Source organism: Petaurus breviceps, unplaced genomic scaffold (genome assembly GCF_028583685.1).
Source record: "Petaurus breviceps papuanus isolate PSGF00001 unplaced genomic scaffold, PetGlider_PUasm1.0 64, whole genome shotgun sequence".
Lineage (NCBI taxonomy): Eukaryota > Metazoa > Chordata > Mammalia > Diprotodontia > Petauridae > Petaurus > Petaurus breviceps.
This window is the reverse complement of record NW_027186428.1, coordinates 3,102,919-3,115,824: the sequence shown is the minus strand read 5'-3', so window position 1 is coordinate 3,115,824 and position 12,906 is coordinate 3,102,919. Positions and strand designations below refer to the sequence as shown.

The 12,906-nt window shown below is 38.9% G+C and overlaps 1 protein-coding gene across 6 annotated transcripts in view; it reads left to right on the top strand.

Moving 5' to 3' along the window:
- Positions 1-1,114: 1,114 nt before the first annotated feature.
- The window catches only part of PPP1R13B (protein phosphatase 1 regulatory subunit 13B), a 133,738-nt gene continuing 121,946 nt past the window's right edge, over positions 1,115-12,906 (top strand). For 4 of the 6 annotated variants that reach the window (XM_069103784.1, XM_069103781.1, XM_069103780.1 and 1 more), the window contains exon 1: positions 1,115-1,582. In XM_069103784.1, coding sequence (XP_068959885.1) covers positions 1,574-1,582 — 9 coding nt within the window. In that variant the 5' untranslated portion in view covers positions 1,115-1,573. The remainder of the gene's footprint in view (positions 1,583-12,906) is intronic. The other 2 variants (XM_069103783.1, XM_069103782.1) reach the window with 1 other exon arrangement.

The following is a 12,906-nucleotide window of genomic DNA, read 5'->3' as shown; positions in this document are numbered from 1 at the left end:
AAGTCCTAACGGGGGGGGGGGGGGAGGGGGGGGAGGGGGGGGGGGGGGGGGGGGTCTTGTACTACCGACCCCGGACTCCAGGGCTCATTTCCCCTCCAGTCAAATCAGTTGAGCTCTCAGTGCGCCCAGGCTGCTCCGTGCTCCTGGGCACAGGAGGGTACATGTATGTGAGGGAATGTTCGATGGAGCCCCAGTTCTTGCTTATTTGCTGTCGACGATTCTGTGCTCTTGATTCTCGTAGAAATGACCAGCCTGCAGGCTCGGGAAAACTGCTGGGCTCAGGTTTATCTGCTCTGGGGGAGGGGGCGGGGTGAAGAATGCGAGCCCACGGAAGGCGTGGGAGGAAAGGGTGGAGTGCGGGCCTCCTGGCTGGGCTGCAGGTTGAGTTAGGACTTAAGTGCTCGGGCGGAGGGGGCCAAAGCTTAGGGGAGGCTCCTAGCGCATCGCCCCAAGGGGGCCCTGCAAGCAAAAACTGGTTAGGGGGAAGGGGAGAGGACGCAGGAAAAGGGCAGTACCACAGCGCCATTGTGTCCCCAAACCCTCTTTTCCCCTCCCGAAAGGGAAATGGTGCCCACCGCAGGCTGGCGCATTGCCGCAGCTGCTGAAACATGCAACGGCGGGGGGAAATTCGGAGGGGGAAGGGTGCACTTGAGGGGGTGCGGTGGATTTGTAGGCAGTGGGTCCATATCTCGGCTCCACACCTTATTACCTGTGTGACCTGGGATAAGTCATTTAATCTCTATGAGCCTGTTTCTTCATTTATAAAACAATAAGGTTGTGGGTCATAAGACTCTAAAAAAATCTGACGACAGAAACAATTGGGGGAAGGATCAAAGGAAGGGGAAGAGGTGCAAAGGCAGGCGGAGCGCGCACACGAAACCCCTCCCCTGCTTTTCCCCCGGGGACCTCGTTTTCACGCGGCATGCATCCTTCCCGGGTGGTGGGGGGACACGCAGCCCACTTGCCCCGGGACAGAGAGAGGTAGAGAGGAAGGGAAGGCGGGAGGGAGAGGAGGTAGAGGAGGTGGGCGGGCCCAGCCGTGGCCCCGCCTCTCAGCCAATGAGGAGGCGGTGGCTGCCCCTATGTGGCGGCAGGGCGCGGGGGGGCGGAGACTCGCCGAGGCGGAGGAAAGGCTAGGGTCAGGCTGTGGGGGCCGCGGCACCAGGAGCAGTCTTGGTAGCGGCAGCAGAGGCAGCAGTAGCGGCAGCATCGGCGGGATCTCGGGGGAGGCGGTGTCTGGGGCTCCCGCCGCCCGCCTCAGGACCTGGCGAGGGGGGAAGGAGGGAGGAAGGAGGGGCGGGGGCCCTCAGCACCGCCGCAACTGCCGTCTCCTCCCACCCCCACCCCCACTCCCGCCCCCGCCCTTGGCTGGGGCTCTGCCAGCAGTGGGCTGTAGCTCCTTAGGCTTAGAGACCGACAGCGGCGGCCGCGGCTGCGCGGCCTGTGCGAAGCGAGAGCGGCCGCGCCTGTGGAGACTGGAGCCCGGCGCCGGGGCCCGGCGGTGCTTGTCAGTGCGGCGGGGACTGCGGAGTGCGGCGGCGGCTGCGGCCGAGGACCCGGAAACCTGCCCGAGATGATGCCGGTGAGTGAGAGGAGGAGGAGGAGGAGGCGGGAATGCACGCGTGTGTGCGCGCGCGCGTGTCGTGTGTGTGTGTGTGTGTGTGTGTGTGTGTGTGTGTGTGTGTGGTGCGCGCGCGGCCGGCGGGAGGGCTGCTTGGGCCCCAGTGGGGTGTGTGTGCGCGCACGTGTGCGCGGTGTCACGCTTCTCATCTCGCCGCGCTGCCCCCGCCGCGTGTGAGTGTGTGAGTGTGTGTGTGTGTGTGTGTGTGTGTGTGTCCGTGTGTCCCTGGGAGGGAAGCCCGGCCCAGGTGGTGAGCGGCGGGGGAGGAAGCCTAGTTTCTCGGCTCCATCGATGTGTGTGCCGCCGGGAAGGAAGTCTGGCTCCTACCACTCGGCGTGGCCTTTGTGCCCCTGCGGAAAAAGGGTTGGGGTCTTTTCCTTCCTCTTCGTGTGTCTGACACCCAGCCCATCACCTTTCCCAAGTCTGTTAAGGGTGCAGGATTGGATGAAAGGTGCCGAGTCCGTGTGTCACTTGGAGGAGGACAGGTGTTGGTGTCCAGGCCAGGCGTCCTTGCACTTTGCAGTCTTGACCAGCTGCTGCAATAGTCGGCTCGTACTGTCAGCTGGATCCAGGTCCAGAAGGGCCATGAGAGTAACTCCCAATTACTCCCCACCTCCACCCCTCATCCCTTCAAGAAAAATCTATCCACGAAAACAACCATCAAAAGCTAGGGAATTTTAGGGCTAAGTAAGGCTGGCTTAAGAAGCAGATAATTAAACGAAACCTTCAGAATTCTTCTGTAGTGGTAAAGTAGCTCATAATTAAAAGTCTTAAGTGTCTAGAAAACCAAACGAAAATATTTTTGAAGGGGTAAATGTGCTTATCTTTTGGAGAAAGTCCAGTTTAAGTTGCATTTCTATGTCTATGTGGAAACATGCCATCTTCTTGAGTGTTCTCTTTATGTGCAAAATTTTATTTCATCATTTATCATTTATTATTGATATCCTTTTTATCCCTTATCGTATGCATTTAGGGCAGCCTGAATTTGGTACAGAAAACTATATATTCTTATAGATAGATAGTACTAGGAGTATATATGTTAGCTGTGTCCCAAAGTGCAGATAAGTTAAATTCAGCATTTCCTTTGGTTTATAGCTTACTGGGGCCCTTTGCTTCTCTTGTTGTTGCTTAGGCTCTCTTTAAAAAAAGTTTTCAGGGAAAAATCAAGACGGCAATATAAATTAGTTATTGCACTTAATTTGGGAAATGATTAGTTGGAAGAGAATCTTGTCAGTTTGATAAAATTGTACTATTTGGGTTAACTGAATTTCTGTCCCTCATGGGTAGCTTTTTCTTTAATTCAAACTTGGTGGTTTCTTTTTTTTTTAATTCCTACACTTTTTAGTCCAGGTTTCTCTGGTTAAACTCCATAACTACTTAAAAATTCCAGCCTATTCAGCAATTAATGCAATGAATTAATTTAGACTAACACCCCAGATACTAATTTTTAACCTATACTATTATCGTTTACATATTTTGGTCTGACTAGTTTTGTCAACAGCTATATATGGAAGGGAAAGAGGGCTTGGAAAAAATGTTATAATTGTGTTGCTGTCTTGTAATGAATTTTGCAAAGAATTCTTTGACCTGTAATACTTGCATTTGTAGGTAGGAAAGAAATGGCCTTTTTTTCTTTACATTTTAAATAAGAATGGCTTTTAAGTCAGAATAATTTGCTTATTATGTGTGTATGTCGTCGGTATTTTCATACTTCCTTCAAACTAAATTTTTTGACGGTAGGAATTCTATTTTATATGTTTTTCCACCCAGCCTAATTGAGCTCATTGCATAAATTGAATAAAAATCCTTGAATTTTGTGTTAGTTTGATGCATAGTCAAAGAATTTTAGAGTGGATAAAATCATCTAATAAATATCCCAGTTTTACAGGTGAAGAATTTGAAGCCCAGAGAGGTTGTGACTTTTTCTACATCACTGATATAGCAAGTTAGTTAGAGCTGAGATTAGAATCCAGAATCTTGCCTCTCATTAGAATCATATATAGTATATTTATAGTCTTATTGGCAACATATTTAAAATTAAGTTTTCTCCCAAGAAATTGGAGGCTATATTAAAAAATACCATTTGAGATGATCTCATCTGATCCTTACAACCCTATGAGGTTAAGTGCTACAGATGTTATCCCCACTTTTACAGATGAAGAGAAACTGAGGCTGAGAGAAGTTGTGTTTTGCCTAGGGTCACATAGCTAGTAAGTGTTAGGATTTGAAATATTGTCTCCTGACTTCATGTCCATAACTTTTTCTACTATTCCAAAAACAACTTCTCTGGTCTAAAAGAAAGTAGCCCAGCCCTAAAATAATTAAGTCACAAATATTTTAATAAAAACTAAAAATTTGACCCAAACTGTAATTACCATGATTATGGATGTATAACTATAAATGTTATCTTGCTGTAAGATGTGTCAGTCTTAATATAAAAGGTTATGAAAATTTTGTATCTGACAGCTTTTGGTATAGTTAGATAAGGATATAACTATAGAGATTATATGTTATATATATTATATAAGCTTAGTAAATAAGGTATGGTCCTAGTGCATGAAATGGGGAAGTAAACAAGACATGTAGAAGATTGAATTAATAATAGAAGAGAATAATAGCCGATATTTACATAATGCTTTAAAGTTTACAGAGTGCTTTATATTATTTCTTTTGATTAGAACCTCACTTTAACCCTATGGGATAGATATGAGGGGAAGAAATACAAATTACAGCTACATAAATTATAAAATAGCTGTGGGTATACAAAGGCTATAAAAAATAGCTCCACCTTTTTAGGAGTTTGTAGTGTATTGAAGGGATGAATTTACACAGAAATTAAGTACAAGAAAATCCTAGGGAGAAAGCCTCAAGAAGTAGGGCAATGAGGAAAGGCTTCTCTTTGGAGGTGGTTCTGGAGTTTGTTTCAAAAGGTTGGCTGAAAGAAGGGTTTTTTTCTTTCTTTTCCTTTTTTTTGGGGGGGAGGAGAGGGGGTATGCTCAAGTTGACTTCACAGCCCTAATAAAGGCTTTTATGCATATGTGGTATTGAGAATGGGTGACTTTTTTTTTCTTTTTGGAGGGCAATTGGAGTTAAGTGACTTGCCCAAAGTCACACGGCTAGTATGTGTGTCAAGTGTCTGAGGCTGGATTTGAATTCAGGTCTTCCAGACTCCAGGGCCAGTCTATTCACTGTGTCACCTAGCCTCTCGAATGGGTGACTTTTTGATGATCTGAACATAGAAGTGTGCCTAACTAGCTCAGGAAATGTTGATGTCAGTTGCCGAATTCTGTTTCACGTTCTAAAATTTAACTATTCAGTTAGCATTGTATTCATTTGTACTTGCTATGCAACCATGTCTGCTATTCATTTGTTTTGTGCATATACTTTTTCCCTAATTAGTGAACTTTTTGAGAATGGAATGCAGTCTTAATTTTTTTTGTAAACTATGGTATGCTTACTTAGTATGCTGTTCTTTGTGTAGTAAGTGCTTATTGTTCAGTGTTGACTAATTGAAAGATTGAGGCAAAGTTAAGAAGAATTAAAACAAAAACAAAAACAAATACCACACCTTATTTTCTGGCTACAAGTTTTTCTTCATTGCCAAAATAGAAGTTACTTCCTGTTACTGAAGAATATTTTCCTATGAATATTGGATTTACTTTAAGCTTTTGTTCTGTGGCCAACAGGGATGATCCTAGGGGCTCGGACATTCTTCAGAGTGATATATGTGTTTTAATAGATAATTGAATTTAGTAAACAAAATGCCTTCATTCTGCATTCATATTTTGACCAAATTGCTTCTTAATACTGGTTTTACAGAAAAATTAGAGAACACTGGGAGCAGCTAGGTGGTGCAGTGGATAGAGCACTGACCCTGAAGTCTGGAGGACCTGGAGGACCACAGATACTTGACACTTACTAGCTGTGTGACCTTGGGCAAGTCACTTAGCCCCAATTGCCCTGCCCACCTTCCCTTCCCCCCCCCAAAGAGCATTGGGCTTCATGCTCCAAACTTGAGTTTAGGTTCTGATTTTGCCACTCACTGTGTGGAGATAAACCATATAACTTAAGGTAAGTTATTTAACTTTATGAGTTTCAGTTTCTTCATTTGCAAAAGGATTCTTACCCTAAAGCAGGGGTTTTTAACTTTTTTTGTGTCATGGACCCTGTTGGTGAAGCTGTGGAACCCTTTTCAGAATGAAGTTTTTAAATTCATACCATAAAATACATAGGATTACAGAGAAAAATTATATTGAAAGCTATCGAAAAATTAAAAAACAACAACACATTCACAGAACCCAGGTTAAGAATCCCCGCACAAAGTATTGTTGAGGATTCTTTTTTCTTTTTTGAATGGGACCTGTTATTTTGTCAGTGTGGGCGACTCTGTAATTTAATCTGTAATTCAGTGTTTCAGAGTTGCCTAGTGCATTGAGAGGTTAAGCGGCTTACCTGTGCTTCCACTTCAGAGGTAGGACCTAATACCAGGGCTTTTCGCCTCTGAGACTGGCTGTCTGTCCAATTTAGGGTATGTGTTATGTAGGTAAACAAGGTGATACATTTTTTTTTTCAAAGATAGAAATTAGAATTGTAATTTCACTGCTACAGGGAATTCTCTGGTGAGGAAACTTCTTTTGCCATTTTAGATCCCTGAACCGTCTTTGTAGCCTTAAAGTCTTGGAGAGTTGTGTAGCGCATTGAGATTGTTTAGGGATATATGGACCGGACAGTGCTTTGAACCCAGGTAGTTCTTTTCCTGAGTCTGGCTCTGTATTCACTAAACCTAGCTGCTTCTCTTGAACTTGTAAAAGTTGTTTGTAAATTCTAAAAATTTCAGCTATATATTATTATGAACCCATTTGTGATTATGTGACCTGTCCCAGAATTTCTAATGGATAGTTGCTATACAGGAAATGGTAATACTATAAACATGTATATTTATTATACATTTGTATTGTTGAAGATTTATGAAGTATAAAACAGGAGTGGGGAACTTGTGGCCTTAAGGCTTAGCTGGCTTAGAGGATAGGACACTAAATTTTGGAATCAGGAAGATCTGAGTGTTAAATCCTGCCTTACATAATAATGTAAGACACTTAATAGCGGTGTGACCCTGAGCAAGTCACTTAACTTTTCTGTGCCTGTTTATTCCTCTAGTTTATAGCTTCTAGGGTCCCTTCTAGCACTAAATATATACTCCTATGATCCTATAGAAGTATTTAATTGAGTTACAAAGGGATGTAGTGTTAAATAGCTATACATTTTTGTACCTGGTCCTTTATTGAATACAGTGATTATGTCCCCAGAAAAGTATACTTACCAATGACATTTTGATGAATCAAATATTTTTAATGTCCTAGGAGAAATTTAAAAGATTCCTGGAACTTTGTCTCAACTTTCTTTCCTGTCTTCCTCCCTCCCTTTGTACTAATTCTGAGGTTTTAAAATTGAATATTAAGTAAAATGTATTTTTTACATCATTCAAACAATTAGCTATTATAAATTGGTATCATCAGGGTATTTTCTCATACATACCAACAATTTTGTATCTTTAGAATTAAGTATGACTTTGAAAATGTAACTGGAAGATGTAGCAAAGGTAGATACTAGTTTTTATTGTAAATTTTGGTTTGTATGGTTTGCACAGATGTGGAATGGTTCCTAAACACATCCGACCAAATTTTGATGCATTATAATTTTGTTTCACTAGTTATTTCACATATTACCTTTCTGAGAAGAGCTCTTTTAATCAGTCAACTTCAATTGCAAATGCTCCTTATTTTCATCTCAATTGCTTCATTTCCTAGCAAAGATATGAAATAATAACTGTAACTAATTTTTTATGGATTATTATCATGTAGATAATATGGATTTTTGGGAAACAGTAGACAAATGAAATAGCTTTTGTAGAAATTTGTATTTGAAGCCTTAGTATTTAAGACAAGATTTGTTAACTTTTTTTTTGTGTCAGACTCTTGGCATTTTGGGAAAAAGGTAATGGACTCCTCAGAATAATGTTTTAAGGTTATAAAATGAAATGTATAGGATGGCAGAAATCGACTCTCTTGACATATAGTTATCAAAATTTTTTTAAAAAGACAAGGAGGTTCATAGACTCAAGGTTATGAACCCCTGGGAGACAATACATTTTATTTATAATTGCATAGTCTCTCCATGTTAAAAAAAAAAGTTAGACATAGCTTCAGAAAAATTGTAATTTATCCCATGCAAATATGATTGGAAAAAAATCATCTTAAACTGTAATGTGGATTGTACAATGAAAGGAATATTCATTATGATATGAATGAAGTCTGTGAATTTTGGTTTTTAAGGAAATAAAACAAAATGTCAGAAACCAGTCAGAATTTTTGTTATTATCTAATGTAAAAAGAATATCGTTTTTACTTAATTAGTTTTCTTCTGTGTATTTTTTTCCCTTTCTATTCCTTCAACATTTGCGGAAGAACTGTTTTCTCTGAATTTCTTCCTATCTTGTCTCACCTCTCTTTTGCTATAGAATAGTATTTGAGGTAGCAGTAAAGTATCTTATAAGCGTAGACTCTTTTTCCTCACCAAAAGGTTAAATTAAAGGAGCAGCCTACTCTTTGCCTACTATCTGGGATGGTATAACAGGAAAGAAATAATCAGTACTCACAACTGTTATTCTGGACCAACTGTTTCTGATCCTTTTCTTCCTCTTTATTTCTTTTTCCATTCTGTGTACTGTGGAAAGTCCAAGGCTTAAGCTTTCCAGTCTCTCTGGACCCCAAACCTGTGGTAAGATGCCAGAAGAGAGCTGAAACTACAGCACTTTCATGTCCTCCCTTGGAATCTGAGGCAATTGAGCTTCAAACTGGACACTTCAGAAGAAAAGAGATCTTAAATGTAAACACCATTTGTTGCTTACAAATAATTTTCCTCCCCTTGACTTTATTTGTGAGATTAACCCAGGATTGAACGTTATGTCAAAACTAGAAAGGACCCTAGAGATCACTTAAGTTCAGTCCTTTTTTCTGCATGTGAAGAAACTGAGCCCGTTGAGAGGGACAGTAATTTGCACAAGGTTACCCAATTAAACTGAGTGGTAACTCAGATCTTTTGGCTGTAAACCCAGTGTTCTTTCTACATTTTAAAAATTAATTTGTAATTTTTTCCATTATAAACTAGGAAATCACCAACAGACATCAGCATTCCATATGCAAAGGTATCCAGAAAATGGGAATTGTGTATGAAGTAGTGAATCTTTAATAGCTTCCACACACACACAGACACACATATATGTATGTATACACACATATACATAACATTTAATGTGGTAGTACCAACATTATCCTGCTCCCTACTGTGTTTTTAAAAAATGTTTTATAGATGCTCTTTATATTTTTTTATTAGTTTTTAATCTTAGCACTACTTTTTTGGAATGGAGGAATTACTTTTAAAAAAGGAGGGAGTGTAGTGGTGGTAATCTCAGAAGATTTATATTTTAGATGGTAGAGGTAGTAGAGGGAAGTATCCCTTGATTTGAAATGTGTTGAACCTCAGTTCCTTCATATGTAAAATGAGAGTTTATACTAGATGATCTTCCAAGTTGATTTCTAGCTCTAAAACCGTTGAGTTCAGTTATATGGGAAGAAAAGGCTTAATTGAAAGTAATTGTATTCTACAAAAGTGACTGAAATGGATTGTTGTGAGGCTCACATGGTAAAAGGTAAAGGCAGTTTCTGTTTAGTATGAATTGAATTTGTAGCACAGTCAATAATAATGCAAAAACCAGGTAGTCTGTTAAGAAGAGAAAGGTCATGAGCTCTTAGCGGTAATTTAAATAAATATTATCCTAAGTTTAATTAGTAATACTCTGTTACTGACTTATGTGGCAGTTTAACATCACAAGGTAGTGCACAGGATGATGAACTTGGAATCAGGAACACTACCTCAGACACATTGTAACTCTAGCAAGTTACTTTTACTATCTCAGTCTGTTTCCTAATCTGTAAATGGGGATAATAATAACACCTACCTTGTAGAGTTGTTGTGAGACTATACATAAAGCTCTTTGCAAACTTTAAATATTAGCTATTATTTTGATTTTAGTACTTTCTTTTTTTTTTTTTTAAGCAATCGGGGTTAAGTAACTTGCTCAAGGTTATGCGGCCAGTTGTTTCTGAGTGTGGTGCTGAGTATCTGAGCCAGGGATTTGATCCAGGTCATCCCGACACTGGAGCAGGTGCTCTTACTGGCCGCCCCTAAGCAGTTGCGGTTAAGTAACTTGCTCAAGGTTACACGGCCAGGTGTTTCTGGGTGGGTGTTAAGTGTCTGAGCCAGGGATTCGATCTCCAGGTCATCCTCACACTGGAGCTGGTGCTCTTACTCGCTGTGCTACCTGGCTGCCCCGATTTTAGTACTTTCAAAGGTAATATTGCTTAATAGAGTGTTCAGTTTTCACAAATAAAAAACAATGGAATTTTTTTTTTCTCTTGAATAGGTGGGTTTGTAATGTTATTCCCATGGTTAGTTCAAAAGTGCTGAAAAAATTTCGTGGTCAAAGGATTTTGGGTCATATTTAAAATTAGAAAGTTTTGTGAGGCTGTTAATTAAACATTGATAAAAATGTAGTACTCATTATATTGCTTCCACAGTTCTCATTTTGAAACGTTTTATTAATCCTGTTAGGTTTGGGGAAATTTTCCTAATTTTTCCTAATATTTTCAATCAAGTGTATTCATTATAACACATAAAATTACTTGGATATTTCATCTTATAACAAAAGAGAAAGCATTTCTCAAAGTTCATTTAAAATAATAAGAAATCACTTAATTCTTATCTGAAAGGCAGTTTGAGTGTTGGTCTTATGAATAGCTAGCTTCACTAGAAATGTTGCCAATTTAGTATGTTACTTGACATTTTTTAAAGTTGTTTAGTTTTTGCAAAGATAATTTACCAGTGGCTATGATTGCCTATTTAAGTGTTATTTAACATTTATTAAACATTTGAACTGGATCTACAATATAGAATGAATCCAACCTATGTGAAGAATGTCATTCTGTATATTTTGCTTTCTTAGAAATATTTTTATCATTTTTTTCAAACTAACTGGAGCCTGTTTATAGGTTTGGGTTTTTTTTTTTTAATTTGAGCTCGAAAAAAAAAGCTTTAAATGTCATTATTTGTGAGGGATACCTAGTAGCCAAACTAATTAGTAATTAGTAAGCCCTTTGAGAGACTTGCTGGTAGCTTAATGAAATACTGAGGTCCCCATATGAAACTTGGAAAGAATTGGATACCTGTGTGGCATTACTGGCTGCCTCAGTTTTGGTATTAGAGCTTAGTGTGGGGAGTCAGACCCACCAGCTGGCCTGAATATAGGACCTTTTTATTGAGTCTTACTAGCTTTGCCATTCTGCAATGTAGAGTAACACAATTATGTTATTAGAAATCTTGGCAAATCTGCGTTGTATAGTTAATGTTAAAATGTTGAATAATATTTTGTTTAAATTTGACTAATCAGATCAGTAGATTAATTTTATTTTTGTGAGCCAGAGGAATTATTCTTTAAAGACTTGAAGATATGCTTTTATCAGTGACTAACTGATTTTGTTCTATAGTAGATTCCATGTGGCTTTACTCTACATTAGCCAGTGGTTCTCAGTCATTTTGCAGCTTGTGTACTCTGTTGTTTGCTCTTGATCTCTGGCCGTTTAATCTGCTCTCAGAAACTCTGAATGACAGTTTTTATTTTATTTTTTTAAAGAAAGTGAATTAAGAATTTCATGAAACAAATAAAAACATCCTGTGTTAAAAAAACAAACAAACCCCAAAACTATGGTTAAAGAGCTTTGTTAAAAGCCAAATAATACAGATAACATTTGTCATAAATATTTGTTTTTGCAATTCATAATATCTGAAGGGTGATACACAAAAGATTTTAAAATTAATATTGATAAATGTTTGAATTTATTGTTAGTGAAGAGAAAAAGTGAACAGTTAGACCTGGGGCCTAATCTGTCACTTAAATAGTTGTGTCCTATTGGACAGATCTCTTCTTTCCTCTGAAGCTCAACTTTTCTCATTTATAACACTGGAAAATAGGTTTTTTTGGACTAGATTATTTCTCTTTCTTTATTCTGTCTTTAAAGTTCTTCTAGGTATGGAAAAGCTTCCCTCAAGATTTGGGGTGGAAGTAGGAAATTTAATGGGTCCATCTTTGACCTGAGTCTAGTGTTGGATTTTAATTTTTTTAAGGCAGTGTGTAAATGTAAGTAATAGGCATAAATTGTGCTCCAAGGTGCAGTTGGTTCTATTTGATTTTGGTGCAAAATTATATGCGGCTTGGCCTTTATTTTCCAGTATTACATTGAGACAATCACCTTAATCTGCAGTGTTATTAAAAAGTAATGTCGGGGTGGCTAGGTGGTGCAGGGAGTAGAGCACTGGCCCTGAAGTTAGGAGGACCTGAGTTCAAATCTGGCCTCAGACACTTAACACTAGCTGTGTGACCTTGGGCAAGTCACTTAACCCCAGTTGCCCTCCAAAAAAGCAAAAAAAAAAAAAAGTAATGTTAGAGTTGTATTTTCTAGCTAGATAACTTTGTTTAAAATAAAATTTTATTCGTGTTTTCTGTTTTTTACATCACCATAGTTATCCTCAATAACCCTCTTTCTCCCAGAGAACTATCCCATTATAACAAATAGTGTTTTTCAGCACAACTGATTGATACATTGGAAAACTCTGAAGACATATGCAGTATATAATACATGTGGACCTCCCACACCTCCATAAAAATGTGGGTGTTCTTTCATTTCTCTTCATTTAAGTCATGCTTGAGCTATAATATATATAATAAAATATATAAAATATATATAATATATATAATAAAATATAATTTTGTTATATTCACTTTTGGGCGTTTTGTGTGTGGTGGTTCTTTCTGTTTATATTGTTGTAGTCATTTATATTGTTTTCTCAATTCTATTTATATAACTCTGCATCAGTTCATGTAGATCTTTCCATACTTCTTTGTGTTTATCCCACATAATTTGTTACAACACAGTAATGTTCTATTGCATTCGTGTACCAGTTTATTTAGCCATCATTCCCCAGTGGATGAGTGTCTACTTTTTTCCCCCATCTCTTTGATAGTATAAAAAGTGCTGGTGTATATGATGACTTTTTTTTTTTAATGGTTAGTCAGGTGATTTTAACTTAAAATTTGTATTTGACTTCTTCCTTTTGTCACATATTTTGTTTGTCTAAAATAATTTTTATTGGTTTTAGTTAATTGCTTCACT